Source organism: Lipotes vexillifer, unplaced genomic scaffold (genome assembly GCF_000442215.2).
Source record: "Lipotes vexillifer unplaced genomic scaffold, Lipotes_vexillifer_v1.1 scaffold520, whole genome shotgun sequence".
Lineage (NCBI taxonomy): Eukaryota > Metazoa > Chordata > Mammalia > Artiodactyla > Lipotidae > Lipotes > Lipotes vexillifer.
The window spans coordinates 301,638-327,334 of NW_006784004.1; the positions used below are offsets into that span (position 1 = coordinate 301,638).

At 41.5% G+C, this 25,697-nt stretch overlaps 1 protein-coding gene across 1 annotated transcript in view; it reads left to right on the top strand.

Moving 5' to 3' along the window:
- Positions 1 to 9,598: 9,598 nt before the first annotated feature.
- PBLD (phenazine biosynthesis like protein domain containing) overlaps positions 9,599 to 25,697 on the top strand; it is a 19,883-nt gene continuing 3,784 nt past the window's right edge. Inside the window, exons 1-7 of the mRNA XM_007456466.1 lie at positions 9,599 to 9,706; positions 17,389 to 17,488; positions 17,856 to 17,954; positions 19,740 to 19,849; positions 20,062 to 20,091; positions 22,772 to 22,860; positions 23,098 to 23,276. Of these exons, the coding sequence (XP_007456528.1) occupies positions 9,623 to 9,706; positions 17,389 to 17,488; positions 17,856 to 17,954; positions 19,740 to 19,849; positions 20,062 to 20,091; positions 22,772 to 22,860; positions 23,098 to 23,276 (691 nt within the window). The 5' untranslated portion in view covers positions 9,599 to 9,622. The remainder of the gene's footprint in view (positions 9,707 to 17,388; positions 17,489 to 17,855; positions 17,955 to 19,739; positions 19,850 to 20,061; positions 20,092 to 22,771; positions 22,861 to 23,097; positions 23,277 to 25,697) is intronic.

The following is a 25,697-nucleotide window of genomic DNA, read 5'->3' on the forward strand; positions in this document are numbered from 1 at the left end:
AGTGGCCAGGACCCCAAAAAAAAAAAAAAAAAAAAAAAAAAAAGTCATATTCTTTGTTTAGTAACAAATATTATCTTAAAGTCTATTTTGTTTGTTATTAGTATAGTCACTCCAGCTCTCTTTTGGTTATACTTTGCATGGCATATCTTTTCCCCATTTTTTTACTTTCAACCTATTTGTGTCTTTGAATTTAAAGTTTATCTCTTATAGAAAGCATATAGTTAGATCATGTCTTTTTAAAAAAATCCCTTTGATATGAATTTAGTCCATTTACATTTAATGTAATTAAGATGGGGTTTAAGTCTGCCATTTTGCTATTTGTTTTCTATATGTCATGTCTTTATTGTTTCTCTATTCCTCCATTACTGCTTGCTTTTGTATTAACTAGATATTATATATATGAATATGAATATCTATAAAGAACATATGTATATGGCTATTATCAAAAAGAATACAAATAATAAATGTTGGCAAGGATGTGGAGAAAAGGGAACCCTCATACACTGTTAGTGGGAATGTAAATTGGTGCAGCCACTGTGGGAAACAGTATGGAGGTTTCTCAAAAAACTAGAAATAGAACTACCATATGACTCAGCAATTCAACTTCTGGGTATGTATCTGAAAAAAAACCAAAAATACTAATTTGAAAAGATACATGCACCTCAGTGTTCATAGAAGCATTATTTACAATTGGCAAAATATGGAAGCAACCTAAGTGTCCATCAACAGATGAATGGATAAAGAAGATGTGGTATAGTATATACAATGGAATACTACTCAGCCATAAAAAAGAATGAAGTTTTACCATTTGCAACTATGTAGGTGGACTTGGAGGGTATTATGCTAAGTGAAATAAGTCGGACAAAGACAAATACTGTATGTTATCGCTTATATGTGGAATCTAAAAAATACAATAAACTCGTGAATATAACAAAAAAGAAACGGACTCACAAATATAGAGAACAAACTAGTGGTTACCAGTGGGGAGAGGAAGTGAGGGACAATAATTTGGTTGATAAATGGTAAGTCATGATGATAAGATGAGAACTGTAAACTTTAACAGAAAAGTGAAAAATTTCCATCCCAAACAGTGGGTATTCAAACATAAATGTAGTTGAAGAAATCAGAACGAGTCTAAAAATATTTGAACAAAAGCAGTGTTTCAGAGCTTCTGTTAAGTCTAGGAAATATGGGTAAAAGTAAACACAGAGTAGTTGAATGCCATATATGTGTGTGTGTGTGTGTGTGTGTGTATGTGTGTGTGTGTATGTATATGTGTGTGTATATATATATATATATATATATATAGTCTTAGTAGCTAAATGAAACTAATTTAAAAATAGATTTTCTTCCAAATTTTTATTTAAAAACTTATTTTACTTATAATTTGTAATTCTTTTTTATACTCATTTTCTTTTCACCAGCAAGTAGACAGTGTTCAGTTACACTTTGAATGCCAGTCAGTGCTCTATTAGTATTTACATTTTCAAAGAACTAAATTGGCATTTATTAATGAGTATCCTTGTTTTGAGGCAGTAGTCATAAGCAACAGCTAAGTGGATTCTTTTATGCTAACAGCTACAGAATAACAGAAATCAACTTTCTGTTGTCTGTAGCCACAGGAGACTGTAAACAAGCTAAGACAGTTACAGAGGGACAAATAAGCCTCAGTGTTCCCAGGCATACCCATGGGCAGGTTTAATGACTAAGCTATTTGAACAAGGGAGGTTTATGATTTCCCTTCATTTACATGGTAAATGGGAACAAGATTAGAATTCAGGAATGTGTCTACTGTGTTTTCAAAAACAAACCCAGTGGAACTCCGGGGAAGGTAGTGGGACAGGGAATTGTCAAATGGGATTTTAGTTTTTTCCGTACTATCTTATTGTTTATAAAAGGATTATATTCATATACTAATTTGATTATTAAAAACTAAAGAGTTAAAAAAGAGAAGTATGAATAGTTGAGAAGTCATATGAATTTATAAATTTATTTTGTGTATTTATTTTTGGCTGCGTTGGGTCTTCGTTGCTGCACGCGGGCTTTCTCTAGTGGCGGTGAGTGGGGGCTACTCTTCATTGCAGTGCGGGCTTCTCATTGCGGTGGCTTCTTTGTTGTGGAGCACGGGCTCTAGGCACGCGAGCTTCAGTGGTTGTGGCTCACGGGCTCTAGAGCCCGGGCTCTAGAGCGGAGGCTCAGTAATTCTGGTGCATGGGATGCTCCACAGCATGTGGGATCTTCCCCAGCCAGGGATCAACCCCGTGTCCCCGGCATTGGCAGGCAGATTCTTAACCACTGCGCTACCAGGGAAGTCCTGAAATCACATGAATTTAGATTTATGAGCTTGTACCCTCTGGGGGTAATTTATTTCTTTTTAAACAGCATATTTGCTTGGCATTATTGAGGGACATGTAAAGCCACTCTAGGTGTCCAAACGGAATGTCAATGAAACTAGAGAAGGATAATTTAAATTATTTGGATCATTTGAAAAACACCGTGCTGGTTAGTTGCTCAGAGCCCTGCCTGATAGCTGCACCTGAGGACCAGCCATTTGACTGGATACCAAAATTTGTGCAAGCCCATTTACTGGGTAAATAAAAGCAAGTTGCTCAAACTTTACCTGCCTCAAATTTTCTCTCAGCAATTCAGGGGGACGTTAATCCTGCCTTTTCCTTATAGGAATGAAACCAAAACTAATTTTAAGGAGAGAGAGAGAGAGAGAAAAAAAAAAAGACATCTTCAAAAATAAATTCTAGGTTAGATCCTCAGGGTAGAGGTGTATGGCTCATTCATGAGATTCTCTTCTCTCCCTGGTGCCTAGCGTTGGAGTCTGCCTGCCACACAGTAGCTGTTGAACTGAACTTTGGATTTCTTTTTTTTTTTTTTTTTTTTTGCGGTCCGCGGGCCTCCCACTGCCGCGGCCTCTCCCGTTGCGGAGCACAAGCTCCGGACGGGCAGGCTCAGCGGCCATGGCTCACGGGCCCAGCCGCTCCGCGGCATGTGGGATCCTCCCGGACCGGGGCACGAACCCGTGACCCCCTGCATCGGCAGGCGGACTCTCAACCACTGCGCCACCAGGGAAGCCCATGAACTTTGGATTTCTGAACCCACAAAGATAAAGAAGAAATCATGAACACTGGCTCCAGCAGATCTTTATAGCCCTATCTCCACCCTCTCCTATCCTTTTGCCACATCTATTTCCATATTGAATTGCTTACCCAGGGATTCATCCATGCACTCTGCCCAAGATGCCTGTTCCCACCTTATGGAACTGCTGGACATTTTTTTGTGTATGTTTTTGGACCCATTCAAATGTCACCTCATCTCTGGAGCTCTCTCTGACTGTCTCCTGGGCAGAGTTATTGCTCTCTCCTTGTGTTCATAAGCATTGTATCTTTATCTTTTTCTTTTATATTTTATAATTTTTACATTGGTCTTCTCACTGACTGAGAATACCTTGACAGAGAGTTAGTGACTTGTTCATCATTTTACCCCCCAAATCTAGCATGTGCCTGGTTTAGGAAATACACAGTAATTTTTGAAAATTGAATTGTTAATGTGAACCCTATGTTAAGCATTATTGGTTACCATAGAGCACAAACAGGAATATTAATCAAATTAAATGAATAAAAATACTTTTTCTCCCCTTTGAGAATAAAAATTAAATTTATAAAATACATTTTGAAAGATAGTTTTAATACATTTATGGTGTTAGAAACTTCATGCTCTTTTTGTAGTGATTCTCTAAGTACGGCATCAACATCACTTGGGAACTTGTTAGAAATGTAAATTCTTGGGCCCCACCTCAGACTTATGAAATAAAAAATTCTGGGCATGGAGTCCAGCAATTTGTGTTTTAATACATCCCCACAGGTGATTCTGATGAATGCTAAAATCTGAAAATCACTGTTCTAGAACAAATAAAAATGCTTAAGAAACTTTCACACTTGACCAAGAACTCTTTTTACTGAATCAGAAATCTTGTTTAGTTTTCATACATAGTACAATTATTTAGTGTTTCTTGTACCAGGGTCCTTTGTATTCTTGAGTGTCTGCAAATTCTAAGAGAATTTTTAAACTCTTGAGTTTTCATTTCAGAGATGGTCTAAAGTATTTTAACACTTAAGACAAAATTTCTCTTATGCAGTGGTAGTTTACAATTTCATGGAACTAAGATTTTAGTTCCTTAAGTAAGAGTTCCTCAAATTCTGGTCCTGGGATATATTCTAAGGCACGGTGGTTAACAACATGGACTCTGGAATTAGACTATTTGGGTTCAAATTTAGGCATTGCCTAAATGTGTGACCTTGGGCAAGTTACTTAAAATTTCTGAGCCTCTGTTTATTCACCTGTAAAATGGAAATGGAGATTATAATAAGGATCTATCTCATGAGATGCACTGAGGATTAAATGCTCTTAGAACCATGTCTAGCACATAATAAGTGCTCAGTAAGTATTTATTATTATTGTTCTTGGAAATTTGTGCAGCAGTTAGGATTTTCCTGGGCTGCAAGTAACAGAATACTGGATTGTGTTCATTTCCTATTGCTGCTATAACAAATTATCACAAATTTAGTGAGTAACAATAACAAAAATTTATTATTTTATAATTCTAAAGGTCACAAATCCAAAATAGGTCTCACTGGGATAAAATCAATCTTGATCTGGGACTTCCCAGCCTCCAGATAGTGAGAAAAGAAATTCTGTTGTTTAAGCCATTCAGTCTATGGTTTGTTATGGCGTCCTCAACTGACTAATCCAGATTTGTTCCTTCTAGAGGTTCTAGGGGAGAATTTGTTTCCTTGCCTTGTTCAATTTTTTTTTTTTTTTTTTTTTTTTGTCCATGCTCCATGGCATGGGATCGAGGAACTTCCCTGACCAGGGATCAAACCCATGCCCCCTACATTGGGAGCACGGATTCTTAACCACTGGACCACCAGGGAAGTCCCATCTTATTCAATTACTAGAGACTACCTATATTTCTTGGCTTGTGTCTCCTTCCTCTGTCTTTAACCCAGCAGCACAGCATGTTCAAATCACTGCCTTGAATTTTTCTGCCTCCCTCTTCCACTTTTAAAGACCCCTGTGACATTTAGTCCACTGGGATAATCCAAAATAATCTTATTTTAAGGTCAGTTGGAACTTCCCTGGTGGTGCAGTGGTTAAGAATCCCCCTGCCAATGCAGGGGACACGGGTTTGATCCCTTGTCTGGGAAGATCCCACATGCTGTGGAGCATCTAAGCCCATGCACCACAACTACTGAGCCTGTGCTCTAGAGCCTACAAGCCACAACTACTGAGGCGGGGTGCCACAACTACTGAAGCTCGCACACCCAAGAGCCCGAGTGCCACAACTACCGAACCCGCATGCTGCAACCACTGAAGCCTGCGCACCTAGAGCCCATGCTCTGCAACAAGAGAAGCCACCACGATGAGAAGCCCGCGCACCGCAACGAAGAGTAGCCCCCACTCACCACAACTAGAGAAAACCCGCGCGTAGCAAGGAAGACCCAATGCAGCCAAAGATAAAAATAAAATAAAGAAAAAAAGCCCTGCCTTCAAATGTTGAAAAAAAAAAATCAGTTTATTGGTAACCTTAATCCCATATGCAACCTTAATTCCCTGCTGCCATGCAAACATAGCACATTAACAAATTCTTGGAATTAGAATGTGGACACCTTTGGCTACTTTGGCCATTATTTTGGCTACTCCATAGACTGACAATAGTTTGAACCTTAAGGATATTTGCTGTTTACTTAAGAAGTCTGGAAGTAGGAGGGTCTAACATTGATTTAGCAGGTTAACTACATTGTAAAGAACCTATACTATTTCTTCCTTACCTAGTTTGTTAGCTTTTCCTCTTCATATTTGTCACCTCATGGTTAAAAGATGATCGTTGCATTTCCAGGCATCAGCAACATATTCAAGACAGGAAAAAGAGGAGGGGGAAAAAGAGGCTGTCCATTTTCCTTTCCCGTCTGCCCCTTTTATCAGAAAGCCAAAGATTGTCCCTAGAATCTCTCCAGCAATCTTGCTCTAAATGGATCCTATGGCCATCTCTAGCTGCAAGAGGATCTGGAAGAGGGAGCATCTGGCACAGGAGAATGAAATCATACAGATTGGCTTAGACCATTTATGATACATTGATGGGGCCGGGTGCATTGCCTCCCCAAACAAAATCAGAGTTCTTTTAGAAAAAGAGAAGTGCAAGTGTGTGTGTGGGAGTGGTGGGGTGGAGAGGAGTTGTTGTCAAACGGGCAAATGACATTGGATATTAGAATCTTGGAGGATTTTTCCCTTTAAAGAAATGTTTTCACTTGAGAAGCAATGCAGTATTTCTAAAAGCCTGATAAAGTGCCTAGTTGTAGAATTTTATTTTTCTGTACCAAATTAGAGCAAGAAAACAAGACTATCTAAAGAAACATTTTAAAAACATAAACATGTAATTTATGATCTCTATAGAAAAGTTATACAGTCTTTTCAATATAAATTTCTCATCCTATTGAACACAGCTGATGGCTGAGACCAATGGGGCTGTAGTTCAATGAGGCTAAAAACTTGCTCCTTTTGGCATACCTATGATTTCTGTAACAGTGTCAATTCTATTTATGAAAACTATGCTTCATTGTCAGAACTTTAATTTGTTTCTGGTCTCTATTCAATTTTTCTAAAATAATAAAGGCAATCTATAATAAAATTTCCAAATAATTACATCAACAAACTGCAATGTACTGTCAATAATGGTGATGCTACTGAAACTGAAATGTTGGCTGGCAGATGATACCATGTTGAGAAGCCCTAAGTATTTGCCAGTCAATGTATGAAAGTTCAGTTGCGATGCATGCTCAGTATATTATTTACTTAATTCAATAAACATTTATTGTGTCAGGCACTGTTCTAGAAACTGAGATTTTAGTAGCAAAGAAAAACAAGAAGAGGTTCTGACTTTATGCTCTTTGCAGTCTGGTTAGAATAATCCAAGAAACACAAATGAAAGTTCAAGGTATTTTAAAATCTATCAGATCACAAATGGTGGGGCATTCTCATATGCTGTTGATACACTCTCTGAAGATAAATTTTTTAAAAATTCTATTTATTTATTTATTTATTTTGGTCTGCGTTGGGTCTTCATTGCTGTGCGCAGGCTTTCTCTGGTTGCTGCGAGAGGGGGCTACTCTTTGTTGCAGTGCGTGGGCTTCTCATTGCGGTGGCTTCTCTTGTTGCAGAGCACGGGCTCTAGGCACGTGGGCTTCAGTAGTTGTGGCACACGGGCTCAGTAGTTGTGGCTCACGGGCTCTAGAGCGCAGGCTCAGTTGTGGCGCACAGGCTAAGTTGCTCCATGGCATGTGGGATCTTCCCGGACCAGGGCTTGAACCCGTGTCCCCTGCATTGGCAGGCGGATTCTTAACCACTGCACCACCAGGGAAGCCCTGAAGATAAATTTAACTGTATGTCTAAGTTAAGATGTCTGTACACTTTGACCCAGGGATTTGGTTTTTGGGAATCTATTATAATTAAAGAATCAAAAATGCAGACCAAGATTTACAGTCAAAAAATTTGATCACTACATTATCTTTACAAGTGAAAAATTAGAAATAAATACTCACCAAAGGGGAAATAGTTAAATAATTTATAGCATATGCATAAGCCTATTGTAAATCTATTAAAATGATGTTTTTGAAGCACTTATACTCATGCTATACTGTTAAAAGGGTAAAAATTATGATTAAAAACTGTATATCTAAAATAATAATGTTATTGCTTGGAGGTCAGAAGGTGCAACCTTACTGAAGTTATTGAAGGGGGTCAAAAGGTACAAACTTACAGTTGTAAAATAAATAAGTCCTGGGAATGTCATGTACAGCATGGTGACTATAGTTAACAATAATGTATTGCATATTTGAAAGCTGCTAAGAGAGTAGATCTTCAAAATTTCATCACACACAAAAAAACCCTTTTTTTGTAACTTTGTATGGTGATGGATTAACTAGGTAGTTAATGATTGTGGTAGATCATTTCCCAATGTATAAAAATATCGGATCAATATGTTGTACACCTGAAAGTAATAAATCAATTATACCAAAAAAAGGCAGAAAAAAGTTAAGCAAAACACTTGTATAATAAATTAAACACAAAGAAAAGAAAAAGAAACCTGTAGGCCTGGGAGCTGCCTAGTGGGCTGGTGCCAGGTGTGGCCGCCAGCAAGGCGTCCCACTGTTATTTATCTTAATCTTGAGAACAAGACATACATGTTAAGATAGGTTAATTTCTTTTAGATTTAAACAAAGCAGGGCTTCCCTGGTGGCGCAGTGCTTGAGAGTCCGCCTGCCGATGCAGGAGACGCGGGTTCGTGCCCGGTTTGGGGAAGATCCCGCATGCCGCGGAGCGGCTGGGCCCGTGAGCCATGGCCACTGAGCCTGCGCGTCCGGAGCCTGTGCTCCGCAAATGGGAGAGGCCACAACAGTGAGAGGCCCGCATAACGCAAGGAAAAAAAAAAAAAAATAGATTTAAACAAAGCATCTTCTAATTTGCTGAATTTTTTAAAAGTTCTATAACTTTGGGAGGGAAGAATCCCTCCATGTCTATGACAAAACCCATGCTTTCTAGTAAAACAAAGGAAACACTGAGAATGTTTAACAGAATTTCTCTCTGTAGGGCATGAGAATACAGGAGATCCCCTCCGCACCCTGCTTTTCTTATTTTACAGGTTTTCAGTAAAGAGAAAGTGTTATTTTTATAATGAAAAGCTTTATTTTAACAAATCTATATCATGAGTTAAAAAGTCTCCATCTGCAGATTTATAAAATAACACAAAATTAAAGCATGAGGCTCCTTTGACTATGTTAAGTCCAAAAAAAAAGTTATTGCTGATTTACATGGTTATGAGTCACTTTTTGATTTTCCAAGTTTTTTTTATAATGGGCATTGTAAAAAAATATAAATTTATTTATTTTTGGCTGCGTTGGGTCTTTGTTGCTGCGTGTGGGCTTTCTCCAGCTGCGGCGAGTGGGGGCTACTCTTCTTTGCAGTGCGTGGGTTTCTCTTCATGCAGAGCACAGGCTCCAGGTGCACGGGCTTCAGTACTTGTGGCTCATGGGCTCCAGAGTGCAGGCTTAGTAGTTGTGGGATCTTCGTGGACCAGGGCTTGAACCCGTGTCCCCTGCATTGGCAGGAGGATTCTCAACCACAGCGCCGCTAAGGAAGCGATAATGGGCATATTTTTTATAATTAGAAAAAATGCATTATTTTAAAAGGGCATTAATATTCATTGGGAAACTATAAGCAACATATATGCCCCTTGAAAATTTCATGCAGTTCATTAAAAGCATAGCCTAATGTAGTTTTGGCTACTCTAGGAATATGATTATGTTGTTAAGTATATGTACACTATGAAAAAAAATATCAATCCAGTAATTTAAAACAAATTCAATTTAGAGGCTTAAAATCAGAGGATCACTTTAAATGTAGGTGTGTTAGAATAACTGCTTGACTTTGTACCTGGAAAACGCTAGTTGCTTCTGTACATCAAGTAAAACATTAACTTTTTGATTTTTTGCAGCAACAAGCATGAAAGCAGGCTACCAGCAATTTTGAGAGCTTGCAGAAACAGATTGCAAGGAAAATGAAGTTCCCTATTTTCATAGTAGATGCATTCACAGCAAAAGCATTTCGTGGGAATCCTGCTGCTGTTTGCCTCCTAGAAGATGTAAGTAGTATTTTGTTTGGAAGTGCAGTGCCTCAAATCCTAGATTCCTGTAGAACCAAGTATTTCCTAAAAAAAAAAAAATCAGACCCACCTATTTGTGTACCTCTCTGGTTTGTGTCAAATGATATCAGCAATGTTCATGTCTGCAAGTTGATATTGACCAAATCTTATGATGAGACTGCTTACACCTAGATGCTTAGGTCTAGAGAAATGAAGATTCATGTAAAGAAGAACTAGAGCCAATTAAAAAAAAAGTGTGGGGGGGATTTCCCCGGTGGTTTGGTGGTTGAGACTCCCCCCACCCCGCCCCCCAAAAAAGAACTCGAGCTCCTTGTAGCCTCTGTGTTTTCATTTAGTTAGCACCAAATGGGGAGGAGAATGAAATTAGATGAGTTTTATGTGACTGGACATGGCTGATACTACATTTAGCTTAAAAGATTCTAGCTGGATATTTTTAACCTTACCTATAGTTCAGACAATTAGAAATTCTTTTCAGGACCAAAGATGAGACATTTTGCAAGGAATTAAGTAATGTAGTAGAAAGATAGAAGGAATTAAGCTCTAACATAGGGAGAACTCAGCTTACTGAAAGTCTCATTGTAAAAATGGCTCTTTGATTGGATAAGTTTTAACAGAATAGTTAAATTTTCTTTGACCTTAGATGCTTTGTGTTGTTACCTGGGTGTTAGGAAACAAGCCAAGGTACGCTTCTACTCAGAGCAGTTATTACAAGAGTAGATTTTCTGAAAATTATTTCAGGAACACAGTAAGCCACTGATGATCGTAAAGGGCAGGAATAGAAAGGCAGAGGTAGAGAACATGGTGGGGAGTGGGGGGAAGGGGAGGGTGGGATGAATTGGGAGATTAAGCGTGACATAAATACACTCCCATGAGTAAAATAGATAGCTAGTGGGAACCTGCTGTATAGCACAAGGAGCTCAGCTCTGTGCTCTGTGATGACCTAGATGGGTGGGATGTGGGGTGGGGGAGGTCCAAGAGGGAGGGGATATATGTATACATATACCTGGTTCACTTCACTGTACAGCAGAAACTAACACAACATTGTAAAGCAGTTATACTCCAATAAAAAAATAACACATTAAAAAAAGTCTTATTAAGTTGGGGCCTTTGAGTGCAAACATCAAGCTGGCTGCAGATTAAAATCACCTGAGGTGCTTTAAAAATTCCTATGCCCAGCCAATCACAATAGAATCTCTGGGGGTGGGACCCAAGCAGCACTGTTTTTTAAAGCTCCCCGGGTGATTCTAGTGTAAATCAAGATGGAGAATGGCTGAGGTTTTACTGAGACAGGTGAATATTGTTAATTGAGTCTTTGGTATACTTATTTTCTCCGTCAAATGGAGCAGCAAAATGGTGATCAAGAGTCCTCATCTTACCTTGGGCTTCCCTGGTAGCGCAGTGGTTAAGAATCCGCCTGCCAATGCGGGGACACAGGTTTGAGCCCTGCTCCGGGAAGATCCCACGTGCCATGGAGCAACTAAGCCCCTGCGCCACAGCTACTGAGCCTGCGCTCTAGAGCCCACCTACCACAACTACTGAGCCCACACACCACAACTACCGAAGCCCCCGCGCCTAGAACCCGTGCTCCGCAACAAGAGAAGACCCCACAAGAAGCCCACACACTGCAAAGAAGAGTAGCCCCCACTAGCTGCAACTAGAGAAAGCCCGCCCATAGCAACGAAGACCCAACGCAGCCAAAAATAAGTAAATAAATAAAACAAAACAAAACAAAGAGTCCTCATCTTACTTTGAAGATGCATTCATCATGCAACCTTGCAGTTGGCATTTTCCAACCACAAAGTGCAGAAAGTAATAAAGTTAATAGGCTTTGTCAAGTAACACAAGAGCTTAGGAGTATTAGTGAGAGAATAACAGCCAGATTCTAAAACGTGAACTTTGTTTAGAAACAATATGGCAAACATAGCTTCACGTCAAGGTCTTGTGAAATTGACTAAATCTGCTTGTCAAGAGTTTTAATATAGGTGCTTCCCTGGTGGCTCAGTAGTTAAGAATCCACCTGCCAATGCAGGGGACACAGGTTCGAGCCCTGGTCTGGGAAGATCCCACATGCTGCAGAGCAACTAAGCCCAGGCACGACAACTACTGAGCCTGCACTCTAGGGCCCGCGAGCCACAGCTCGCACCTAGAGCCTGTGCTCCACAACAAGAGAAGCCACGGCAATGAGAAGCCCGAGCACCGCAACGAAGAACAGCCCCCGCTTGCCGCAACTAGAGAAAGACCCCAGTTGAAAACCATTGTTTCAGAAGATACCTTCTCTAAAGAGAGGCTTATTCTGGAGTTTTCCTATTTAAGTTATCCATAAAAACAACTTCGTTGTGTGCCCAGTATATTTATTTATCCCGATTCAACTGGCCTTTACTGGCTGTCTACCATAAGCTGGACACTGTGCTAGGATCAAATGTAATATTCATATATGTGTGTTTCTGTTCTTTTAAACACTACTAATCATTTCCAGTGACAGCAAGGAGGATCAGCTTCACACTTTTTTTTTAAAGTTTTTATTGAGTCTGTTACAATATTGCTTCTGTTTTGTTTTGGTTTTTGAGGCCCTGAAGCATGTAGGAATCTTAGCTCCCCAACCAGGGATCGAACCCGCACCCCCTGCTTTGGAAGGTGACCTCTTAACCACTGGACTGCCAGGGAAGTCCCTGGCTTCACACTTTTAAAGAGGAATGCTTAGTTTTAGTTCCTAAAGTACTTGCTGTTCTGGTTTTTCTGGTTAAATTTAGGGACGACCAAAAGCCCCTTTTACAGCTTGGTGGGTTATATATTTAAAGAAAAACAGGTTTATAGCAATGCTGTGTTCAATCCATGCTTTAACTCATGTGCAGTGGCCATTTCCAAACTTGCTGCCCTTCCTTAGAGAGAGGATCACTGGCTCAGTGTGACCACACTGGGTCAGAGGCTCCTGGGGTTTCTAGAGGGTTACAACCTCATATCTCATTTTTATGCCCAGAAAAATGGTGCAAGGTGCAGAGATGATTCTTCTAGGACATTGAAGTGTTTTCCTTTGCCGAGTATTTGAGGGAAGAGACCAACGCAAAGGAAGAGGAAATGTTAATGTGGGAATTTCTGCTTCCCAAGTATCCTCACTGGCTTCTAGAACATAACTCTCAGCTTTGAGGGCAGTGACTTCAGGCAAGTTCAGCCAGATACCTACTGTGCTAATTTCATATGTTATTTCATTTCACCCTCACAACCACTCTATGAGTAGGTCTTATTATTATTATCCCCATTTTACAGATGAGAAAATGGAGGCAGAAGAGGGTTAAATGGCTGACTTCAGAATCCCACCTCAGGTCTGCCTGACTGCAGGGCCCATGCTTTTAACCCACTGTACTCAATACTAGACTAGATATCTTCCCCTTTTATGTGCTCCCACGGCACCCTTTCCCAGTTGATAACATGCATCACTCTTGTTGTAATTCATTCAATGCCTTTCTCTCTCACTACTGTACATTCCATGAGATCTTAATCTATTCTGACTTGTTCCAACACACAAGGCCTAGCACATGGGAGGCACTAAATAGATATCTGTTGAGTGAAAGTGAAAATATTATAATCAGTGATATGGCAAAATCTCCTAAGAGTTCTAGTTAGCCAACAGTTATTCATCTTTTGTTCTCATTGGTAGGGTGGGGTGGGCAGGGTATGCAAAGTGAGTATGTTCTTTGGGTTCTGTGATGGAGCTGGAGAGACTAAGCATCCGTAAGATCCGTTAGAAGCAACTGAAGATGGCCTGAAGTTTGAGTGCTGCATTGTGTGGACATAACTTTACAATCGGAAATCCAAGTGCCTCGAAAGGAATCTCCCATTCCTAGATGATTTAGAACTTTCTACCTCCAAGTGCTTTTCCGTTGCTGGAAGGAAAGCAGAGGGACAAAGGAACAGAGCAGGACTGTCCTGTTTAGGCTGTCATATTTCTAAACTGCCACAAGGTGGGAGTATTTTAAAACTTTACTCTGATTTTCTGATCATTAATCTTTTGCGGGCCATATAGTGATGGAACCTCCGTGTCCCAACGCAGTACATTGGGAGGCAGAAAAACAAACATGGCTCTAATTTTGCTGCTGGAAGCTTGACTCATGTGAAATTGGCAAAAGGAAATGGATATTAAAGCAAGAGAACTAACAGTTATTGGTTTGGTTTGAAACTATTATGTTACATTTAAAAATAAGCTTGTAGTGTAAAATGGAAACATTATTGGAACCAAAATTCAGTATTTTGAATGAATGTAGTCTCATTCTTTCTTCCTAAAGCTCTCCAAGTTAAAGCAATATTAATCTTCTTATGATTCACCATTATTTTGATCTTTGGTTCTAGTGTAGAAATTCAGCCACATGTGGTGCACGTGGAGGGCTGCTACTATCATACTTTCTACATTGTCTCTGGCCCCTCAGGCAAATAGCAGGTGCATTTTCAGTGTTCTGGGGCAGAAATTGCACTTATAGAAATTCAAATTGTAATTGGTGAAATATACCAAAGCAGAGAAGATTAAAGAGTGAAGTGTGTCTTTTAGCTGATGTGCAAAAAAGCCCATTTGCAAAGGAATCTATTACCAATAGATGGTGAGCTTGGCTACAATGTGAAATGCTTTAATACTTTTAGAGGCTCTGGTCCTAAAGATCACGGGAAGCAATAGGCAAAGAAAGGAAGGACAAGGATAGGGAGTTTGGCCAGATCAGATACAGAAAGGCCTGGCACGCACTGCAGGTTCCTGCAGTCAAGGAGGCAAATCCAGGCTTTTCTTAATCAACCCTTCTGTGACTGCAGACTCAGCACTGGGGAATTAAATGACTCTGAGTTTCTCTCAGGTGTGACACGCACGGGCAGGTGGGCCAGTTTCCATGGAGAACGTTCAACAGGCCACTGCGAAGCACTTGAGTTCACTTCTGAACGTTGTTGCCTTGTTGGCCTCAGCAGCACCCAACCCCCTCCTCTACTCAGGTGGGACTTCTCACCCCCCAGGCCCACAGGTGTCCAGAGGTGTGACATGTGCTCATTCCACTTCATTCCTACCATCCTAATTCTCCTTACCTTAGCTTACAGAATCCTAGAGTGTCAAAGATTTAACAGAAGGAGAAAGAAGTGAGGTCAAGTGATTTGCCCAAGAAGCGTCCCCAATACAAAGCTTTTTGCCCACATTTTCCTGTTCAACTCACCAAAATCTTCCCTTTTTCTAGGTCCACATCAAGTCCTCACCTTTAAAGTCCTAGAGTATTTAATGTCAAAATCCATTGCTGATTTCTGTATCTATCTTGACTCAACTGAGAGACTCAGGCCCTTGACCACAGGACCATACCTCATACACCAGGGCTCCCCAGACTTTAATGTGCTCACGGATCTCCTGGTTTCTGTTTAAGATGGAGATTCTGATCCAGAAGGTCTGGGGCAGGGCCTGAGACTCTCCATTTCTAACACATTCCCTTGGGAATGGTGCTGATGCTGGTGGCCTAGCATGGCACTCAGTGATTGATTCTGCTTGCAGGAGTCCATTTTATCTGATAGACATTGGTTTTCTTGGCTGCAGCCTGTTAAAGGGATAATAATAATATCCTTGTTATGGGGAGGCAGTGCAGCGTGGCAGGTTAAAGCACTGGCTTTGTACCACTCAAAAAGGTAACGTTTATCAAGTACTTACTATGCATCAGGCACTGTGATGAGCACTTTATATGCATTATTGGATTAAATCTTTTGAAAGAAAAACATTAAGTAAAAAACAGAAAAACCCATTGTGTTATTTTTTTCAGAAAATAAGTATCTATTTCTTAAGTGATCTCTCTCTCTGTAGGACTACAGAGCCTCTACAGATTTTTAATACAGAGCTCCTTTAAGAAAAGCTTAGTAAGTCTCCTGTTAGGATTTTTACATCAGCTGATATTTTTTTTTTTTTTTTTGGCCATATGTGGGCCTCTCACTGTCGTAGCCTTTCCCGTTGCCGGACGCGCAAGCTCAGCGGCCATGGCTCACGGGCCCAGCCGCTCCGCGGCATGTGGGATCCTCCCGGACCGGGGCACGAACCCGTATCCCCTGCATCGGCAGGCGGACTCTCAACCACTGCGCCACCAGGGAGGCCCCATCAGCTGATATTTTAAAAATCATGACTGAGTTTTCACAACTGCTGTTTTATGCCTTTTTTTTCAATACAGAAACTTTAATAGGTAAACATATCTGTAATGTTATATGAGTATATGGGAAGTGTTTCAAAAGAATTTGAATCAACTAAAAGACAAGGGTGTTTAACTTGCATAACTCAGATAAGTGAATTATGAATTTATTAGAATAAAATATAATTCTTATTTCTGGGTTTCAGGAGCTCAAGAATAGTAAGTTTTGCCAAAGCAAAAATGCATTTGTCTTGAGATTTCTTTTTTTTAAATAAATTTTTATTGGAGTATAGTTAATGTCTTGAGATTTCTTTAGAATTCAAAATCTAAGTAGTGATCATTTTGTTGATTAAAAAATTGCTTTTCATTCGCAAAAAGAAAATTCGTGCTTCAGCCCATTTTTTCCCTTGAGTTAAGAGGAATGTGTGTATGTGTGTGTATGCATGTATATGTATATATGTGTCTTCACAATAACCCTTCGACCTAAGTACTGTTATTCCCACTTTAAAGGCATAGAAGCTGAGGCTCCAGGAGGTGAAATGACTTGCCCACTCTTGCACTGTTTCTAGGAGCTGACCCAGGATACAAATCCAATTATGTCTGTTTCCAAAGCCCACTTTAAAAAAAATGTTTTATTTTGAAAAATTAAAAAACTTAAGAAAAATTTCAAGAATGAACATCTACATACTTTTCCTCTAGATTCACTGGTTCTTACCATTTGCAAAGCCCACATTCTTAATCACTCTACCATTTATTAGACTTATTGTGTTTTTAGGATATTACACAAACTTTCTGTGTTTAATTTGTTTATCTGTAAGTGGATAAAAATATCTATATTGAGGGTTTTTAAAATGAAGGTTAACTGGATAATTATTCTCTTAGCAAATATTTATTGACCTCCTTCCATCCCAGGATGAATAAAAGCATTGTTCTAAATCAGGACAAAGTAAAGTAGCACAGTTGGTGCTCTCATAGAGCCAGAGTCAGAGGTGGGGGGAACAGACCTTAAAAGGACATAGCAAGTAATTTCAGGTGGTCTAAGCACTGGGGAAGAGACAGAACAGTCTGGAAGGCTTTCTGGAGGAGGTGACCTCTGGCCTGAGGCCTGACTCATGAAAGGGAGTGAACTGTGCATAAATGGGGGCAGAGTGGTCCAGCCTGCTCAGAGTGGGCACCTGACATCTCTTCATCCAACAGAAAAGAGAGATTGTGGAGATGCCATTTGCAGAAATTATTTTTAGAAGAGAACACATGCTCTCAGATAGACTAGATAATAATCTGACAAAGGATAGCCCAGGCTGGTAGGTTTTCAGAATCTGTTCTAGCTTTTAACCTCCACAGCTCTTCACATGGTTGCATGCATGGATTTCTGAAAAGCCATCTTTATAAAAGTGCCTTGAATTCCTTGGCGATTATTTCCTTTTAGGCATAAACTTTTAATATTAATAAACTGTTATTTACTAGTGGCAGTTGCTGTACAAGGAAGTCAGATTTTTTTTCTGGAGTCTCAATAACCTTTTATTTCTAATTTAGAAATTGGATGAAGACATGCATCAAAAAATTGCAAAGGAAATGAATCTCTCTGAAACTGCTTTTATCCAAAAACTACACCCAACTGACAACTTTACACAAAGTAAATACGCTTTTTTTTTTTAACCATTCTTGAATGGCACAAGAAGCTGCTTTTCCAGTGGGGGAATGATAGTTAAGGGAAATGTCCATTTACTATTTGCATGCAGATAGGAGGGAGAGGGGGAGCTTCTAATCTGGTTTTCATTTCATCTGGGGGAGCAGGTATTGGTGAATTTGAGTGTTTCAGCTCCAGATCTAGCACTGGGGGGCCCTAGGAGGCTTGCCTAGACTTTGCTCCTCCTTTCACAACGTGTTTCAGTGATGAATCATGCTAATGAAATATTTAGAAAAGAATAAGAAAATGAAAAGTTTACGACCCCCTTGTATGGGAATGATCTCATCTCTCTTTGGTTTTTTCTCCTCTGAAGGTTCCTGCTTTGGATTAAGGTGGTTTACACCAGTGAGTGAGGTTCCTCTCTGTGGCCACGCTACCCTGGCTTCTGCAGCTGTGCTGTTTCACAAAATAAGTAACGTGATTTTCTTTTATGAACTTACCATTTAGCAAATAGCAAATATTTTTAAAAACTCTCACACATTCTTTCCTGTGAACCAAAGTGAGTGGTATAAAGACACTGCAAAGTTTATTTCATGCGACTTATTATGCAGGAACAAAAACAGCAAGCTTCTATAACACTTTGATCTTTCAGAGTATGCACCGTGCATGTTGGAAAGCCATGGTCATTGTTTCCTGGAATGCCATTTTCTTCTAAATAGGAGCTCTCTGGTCTCTGTGACAAACACAGGAGCAGAGCTTGCAAGGCAGAATAGTTGTCTAACATGATATGATACTGGGGAACCAAAAGACATAGCTTTGCCCCGAATATGTCCCCACCCACATTGAAATTCATTTCACAATAAGAGCTTTTTTACTCTGAATTTTAAATATTAATGAGCCCCCGCTGTATACATTTACCCTGTGAAGAGAGGATGCAGCACCTTAATCCTACGTGTTTCCATCTCAGCTACACTTAGTATAATAGATAAAGATCAGGACTTTGTGGGAATGGGGTAGAGAGATGCCTGGAAATGTCCTAAAAGTGGAGATGGAAGCAGCCATGAATAAGTGTAGACCACAAACAGAAAGTTAAACAAGGAAATAAACAGGATGATACGACAGAGGGTTAACTGTGGGGAGGAGGGTGTTGGAAAAAGAAGTTCTCTGGGGGAGCAACTTAGGTGGGGATGATAAGGGAAGGTGTTAATAGGTCAGGCTTGCCCAGAAAGCAGACTCTGAGACACACTGGCATGCCAGAAGAATTGGGGGCAGTGTTCTTGAGATCAGTATTGTTAAGGGAGTAAAGAAAGCAGAACTGAACACAGGGAGAAGTTGAACTGCAAAGTGGTAGCACCAAAGAAAGGCCTGATAGTCCTCCACAGGGTGGGCCTAAGGTTCCATGAGAAAATGCTTGGTAAATAATGATGTCTTACACCAATTATAATGAGAAGAATTAAACTTTGGGTTTTAGAATGTAAATTTTATTCTGTGAAAGTTAATCAGCAGTGCTGAATTTTCTCATCTTTGAGATATGGTTAAGTATTACAGAAATATTAGGGAAGAGAAAAGAATTAAGTCACAAATCTTTGTTTTCACTAAAAATGTTATCCACACTGAGATAAGTGGCCCAAGTTGTATCAGTAACATGAAGGGATATTATATCAGGTTTGGTGATCTAATCTCTAAATCAAGATTTTATGTATAGTTTGGTTTGTTTATGGTAAGCTTGAATTGTTCATCTCAGACTGTTGTACATGACCTGTATGTTCTATTTGTCATCCCTTTGGCTTATCTTAAACTAGTAGAGTTTATTACTCTATAGTATTATAGGGGAATAGTTAAAAATCTGTGTTAGAAAACATTATAGCATCCCTATGAGCTATGTTTAATTATTACCCCCAATTTATTGGTAAAGTGAAATTAGTATAGTTTTAATTATTACCCCATTTTATTAATGAGGAAATTGAGGTTTAAGGAGATTAAATAATTTTTTCAACGGCACAGCATGATGTCAAGTCCAATCAGTTATGTTCTTGGTTCTCAAGTTAGAATCCAGTGAGAGTTTTCTCCACTTAGGACCCGAGTAACCCAAACCTGGGACCCCTTTAGTGGAAAGGACAAGACTGCCGGAGAATCTAAGACTACATAACAGTGATCAAAACAGACATGCAACTATATAACAATGTTTATTTTCCTATTTCTTGATTCCTTTCAAAAAGTTTTCTAGTTGACAAAATAGAATTCTTTTTTTGGCCAGAAAACATGAATAGCACCCTAACCTTTGTCACTCTGAGTGGGGAACTAAAGGCCAGAAGAGAAGAGGATGGTATCGTCCTGGACCTGCCTCTTTATCCAGCCCATCCCCAGGTCAGCTCTTCTTAATTTTTTTTTTCTTTTGGCTCCCCTGCACGGCTTATGGGATCTTAGGTCCCTGACCAGGGATTGAACCAGGCCCTCGGCAGTGAGAGCATGGAGTCCTAACCACTGGGCCACCAGGGAATTCCCAGCTCTTTTTAATTATTGCCGTAAACTGACAGCTTTCCTGTTTTACAGTAGTTTTGTCTTTTTTCCCAATCTAGGACTTCCATGAAGTGGAGGAATTGATAAAGGTTGGTGAAAAGAATCAAACCTGAGCCGTGTGATATGATCATCTGTTATCATTTGAACAAAGATTCGGTACTATTTGATCTCAACAGATAGGCCTTCTACCAGTACAAGTGTTCCATTCTAAGCTTGGTGAATACTGCACTGTGCATTTGAGATTTGAATTTTAGTATTGAATCTGGGGACTTCCCTGGTGGTCCAATGGTAAAGAATCCACCTTACAATGCAGGGGATGGGTGTTTGATCCCTGGTTAGGGAACAAAGACCCCACATGCCTCGGGGCAACTAAGCCCGTGCGCCTCAACAATAGAGCCGTCGTGTGCAGACCCCGAGAGCCACAACTAGAGAGAGAAAACCCACACACCACAACTAGAGAGAAGCTCGTGTGCCACAACTAGAGAGAAGCCCTTGTGCTGCAACAAAGACCCGACACACCCAGAAAAAAAAAAAGAAAAATAATATTGAATCTATTTAGTGAGAAGGTTGACCAGTTCTCCCTGACTCTTCATTATCCGATTAGCCTCCATGGAAAGATGGGGGAGGGGAGACTGTCGTGTGGCAGGCTGAGAGGGAAAGGAAAGAGGGGAAACTGCCTGGCAGCTGTCGGTGTCCTGATGTCTTTAGTGGAGAATACGCCTGAGATGACAGGGCTGTGCTTTGATGGAAGAGAGCAGGAAAGCATGGGAACCTTGATAGAGAAGACAAGATACATAGACTGGCCTCCTCAAGGAGTCTGTGTGGGAATGGGGCTTGATGATGATGGTTATGATAACGATGATGACAATGAACATTTTTGAGAGTCTCCCCTGTGCAGTGCCACGCACTAAGTGGTTTTTTTTTTTTTTTTTTTGCGGTGTGCGGGGCTCTCACTGCCGTGGCCTCTCCCGTTGCGAAGCACAGCCTCCGGACACGCAGGCTCAGCGGCCATGGCTCACGGGCCCAGCCGCTCCGCGGCATGTGGGATCTTCCCGTACCGGGGCACAAACCCGTGTCCCCTGCATCGGCAGGCAGACTCTCAACCACTGCGCCACCAGGGAAGCCCTAAGTGTTTTAATGTATTATCTCTTTTAATTCTCACTGCCACCCAGTGCAGCAGGCACTACAGTTGTGTCCCAGAGATTCCAGAAGGCCAGAGAAGCCCTGGATGGCCAGGTGCTTAGTTTGTAGAGCAGGAAGGGCCCAGGTCAGGACCAGGCCAAGGGCAGCCATGAGAAAAAATGATTCTGTAAAATGGCGTATTATGGTATTTCTCAGTGAATTTTCAACTCAGGATTTATAATCTCTTTAGTGTTTTGCTTTAAGTTTTCAGAGTATAAGCAAGTATCATGGATTCTGATTTTACACTCATCTCTACCTATGGCTTGAGTTTTGGGAGACAAGCTGAATTCATAAATGAACTACTTTAAACATATTAGCAAGAAAATGGAAAATATTCACAGTGCTAGACCTTGTTCATGGTAGAAAGAGCTTAACCTGATCTCTCTAAGCCTCAGGGTCGGCATTTGTAAAATGAGGATGATGAAGGGTTATTTATTGTGAGTATTGTCATTTTGTGTTCTTAGAAACTGGCAATAAGATTCTCAGCTGAGAATTAAACTTTCAAATTGACATAAGAATCCATGCAGAGAATGACCCTTCAGAGAGCCTGAGAGGCCCCGGAGAGCAGATAGGATCGGGCTGTAGGCGTTCCCATTTCTGGGGGTGGGGCGGGAATGTTGATCAGCAGTGGTCAGAAAGGCAGACATTCCAGGCATCACCCACGGCAGAGGGAGTCTTGGCCATAGGACCTAGAACACCTCAGTCCCTAAAGAAGATTAGAGAACCTGAAGCCACCTATTGACAACCAGACAACTACTGTGTAACTCTTGTCTGTTCTGAAGGCAGCTGGTGGTGGTGCCACAGGATGACTTGGAGGGGCACAAGACACATACAGTGTCTTGGATATGAGCGAGGCTTTGTGCAGCCCAGTAAAGGGTGAATCAGGGTATCTCTAGAAAATGTTGAAAATGTTGCCACGTTCTTGATCTGTGGCATACAGTCTACGTGAGAACAGCGAGCTTGCCAAGCAGAGCAGCATTGAGACAAGTGCCCTAGTCCCCACTTCCAGTCAGACTGCTGGCCCTGAGTCCTTCCCATGTGGAAGCTTCTAGTTACTGCTGCAGGAACTCCACATATTATTTCACTTAATCCTCACAACAACTCCAAGAGGCAGGCATGAAGCCCGCACCTCTACAGATAGTAGACAGTAGTAATTCAGAGCTTTGACTCCAGGGCCCCTCAGACCTGGGTCAAGGTTGTGTGTGTGTGTGTGTGTGTGTGTGTGTGTGTGTGTGTGTGTGTGTGCACGTGTGTGTGTGTGTGTGTGACCTTGGGCCTCTCTGAATCTTCTTATCTGTGGGGAAAATACCCACTTGAAGGAGTTGTGTGTTGAGGCACGTAGTAACACGTGTGAACAATGCCTATCTTTGGCTAAACTCAGAGGGTAAACTCAACCCTCATCAAGGTCTCTGGCTGCCAGGAAACTGGCCTTCTTGAGCAATACCTTGAGTCCTGAAACTGACCTGAAACTCCTGGGATTGGAGATGTTGGGTGTGCCTGGCACAGAGCAGACGCTCGTGAGAGGTTGCTCTCCAAACATGGGTCAAATTCATAAATTCCTGAGGAGGTTTTGGTCTGTCTCCATAGACTGCCATAGGTGACACACTGGTTCAGGACATCCGCTATTCCCCAGATACCCGAAAGCTCCTGGTCCGGCTCAGTGATACTTACAACAGGTAAACAAGATTTTTGGCTTCGTCAGCACCCTGGGGATGGCCGAGCACCCAGATTTATAGCTCTGGCTTGGTCTGGCTGTGCCATGTTCTGTCAAACCATGATTTACACAGCCAGAGAGTTTTGTTCGCCTCCTGGTGAGCCATTTGGCAAGCTGCATCCTGGCCTGCTTTACAGAGTGTGGGTAATGGGTAGTCTATTGAATGGCTTTGTCCTGATCCACCCCGTTTCTGAACAAGGTCATTTCTGGAGAGCCTGAAAGTGAACACACAGAATCTGCCGCAAGTGGAAAACACGGGGAAGGTGAAAGGACTCATTCTCACCATCAAGGGAGAGCCTGATGGGCAGACTCAAGCGTTTGACTTTTACTCCAGATATTTCACTCCATGGTTTGGTGTGGCTGAAGACCCCGTAACAGGTACTTTTTGACTTGAGTCCTGAAGAGGGCTAAACAGTGGAGAGGGAGGAGGATAACAAGTAGCTGTTGATGTGCCCTCCACGTGACCTTTCAAGTTGTTTGGTTTTTGAGCTGCCTTTGTTTCCCTACCTCCTCTCCCCAACCCCTTCACTGAAGTCTCATGTGAAAAACACAGAGTTAAGGAGGCAGTATAGCAGGGTTAAACTAGTGTCAGACAGCCTGGGTTTGCATCCTAGCTTCCTAGCCGTTGACCTTGGGCAAATGACTTAACATGTTTTTTTTAGATTTTTTTTGATGTGGGCCATTTTTTTAAAAGCCTTTATTGAATTTGTTACAATATTGCTTTGATTTTTATGTTTTGGAGTTTTTTTTTTTGGCCACGAGGCCTGTGGGATCTTAGCTCCTCGACCAGGGATTGAACCCACACCCCCTGCACTGGAAGGCGAAGTCTGAACCACTGGACCACCAGGGAAGTCCCTGACTTAACTTTTTAAAGCTTTTGTTCCCTGGCTATAAAATATGGATAACACCTCATAGGTTTATGTAAACACAGCGCATGTTAAGTGCTCAACACAGTGCCTGGCACATGGTAAGTGCCCAATAGCTGTTAGGTATTTTAATAATAACAACAGGGTTTCCCTGGTGGCGCAGTGGTTGAGAGTCCGCCTGCCGATGCAGGGGACACGGGTTCGTGCCCCGGTCCTGTGTGTGTGTGTGTGTGCACGTGTGTGTGTGTGTGTGTGACCTTGGACCTCTCTGAATCTTCTTATCTGTGGGGAAAATACCCACTTGAAGGAGTTGTGTGTTGAGGCACGTAGTAACACGTGTGAACAATGCCTATCTTTGGCTAAACTCAGAGGGTAAACTCAACCCTCATCAAGGTTGTGACCTTGGGCCTCTCTGAATCTTCTTATCTGTGGGGAAAATACCCACTTGAAGGAGTTGTGTGTTGAGGCACGTAGTAACACGTGTGAACAATGCCTATCTTTGGCTAAACTCAGAGGGTAAACTCAACCCTCATCAAGGTCTCTGGCTGCCAGGAAACTGGCCTTCTTGAGCAATACCTTGAGTCCTGAAACTGACCTGAAACTCCTGGGATTGGAGATGTTGGGTGTGCCTGGCACAGAGCAGACGCTCGTGAGAGGTTGCTCTCCAAACATGGGTCAAATTCATAAATTCCTGAGGAGGTTTTGGTCTGTCTCCATAGACTGCCATAGGTGACACACTGGTTCAGGACATCCGCTATTCCCCAGATACCCGAAAGCTCCTGGTCCGGCTCAGTGATACTTACAACAGGTAAACAAGATTTTTGGCTTCGTCAGCACCCTGGGGATGGCCGAGCACCCAGATTTATAGCTCTGGCTTGGTCTGGCTGTGCCATGTTCTGTCAAACCATGATTTACACAGCCAGAGAGTTTTGTTCGCCTCCTGGTGAGCCATTTGGCAAGCTGCATCCTGGCCTGCTTTACAGAGTGTGGGTAATGGGTAGTCTATTGAATGGCTTTGTCCTGATCCACCCCGTTTCTGAACAAGGTCATTTCTGGAGAGCCTGAAAGTGAACACACAGAATCTGCCGCAAGTGGAAAACACGGGGAAGGTGAAAGGACTCATTCTCACCATCAAGGGAGAGCCTGATGGGCAGACTCAAGCGTTTGACTTTTACTCCAGATATTTCACTCCATGGTTTGGTGTGGCTGAAGACCCCGTAACAGGTACTTTTTGACTTGAGTCCTGAAGAGGGCTAAACAGTGGAGAGGGAGGAGGATAACAAGTAGCTGTTGATGTGCCCTCCACGTGACCTTTCAAGTTGTTTGGTTTTTGAGCTGCCTTTGTTTCCCTACCTCCTCTCCCCAACCCCTTCACTGAAGTCTCATGTGAAAAACACAGAGTTAAGGAGGCAGTATAGCAGGGTTAAACTAGTGTCAGACAGCCTGGGTTTGCATCCTAGCTTCCTAGCCGTTGACCTTGGGCAAATGACTTAACATGTTTTTTTTAGATTTTTTTTGATGTGGGCCATTTTTTTAAAAGCCTTTATTGAATTTGTTACAATATTGCTTTGATTTTTATGTTTTGGAGTTTTTTTTTTTGGCCACGAGGCCTGTGGGATCTTAGCTCCTCGACCAGGGATTGAACCCACACCCCCTGCACTGGAAGGCGAAGTCTGAACCACTGGACCACCAGGGAAGTCCCTGACTTAACTTTTTAAAGCTTTTGTTCCCTGGCTATAAAATATGGATAACACCTCATAGGTTTATGTAAACACAGCGCATGTTAAGTGCTCAACACAGTGCCTGGCACATGGTAAGTGCCCAATAGCTGTTAGGTATTTTAATAATAACAACAGGGTTTCCCTGGTGGCGCAGTGGTTGAGAGTCCGCCTGCCGATGCAGGGGACACGGGTTCGTGCCCCGGTCCGGGCGG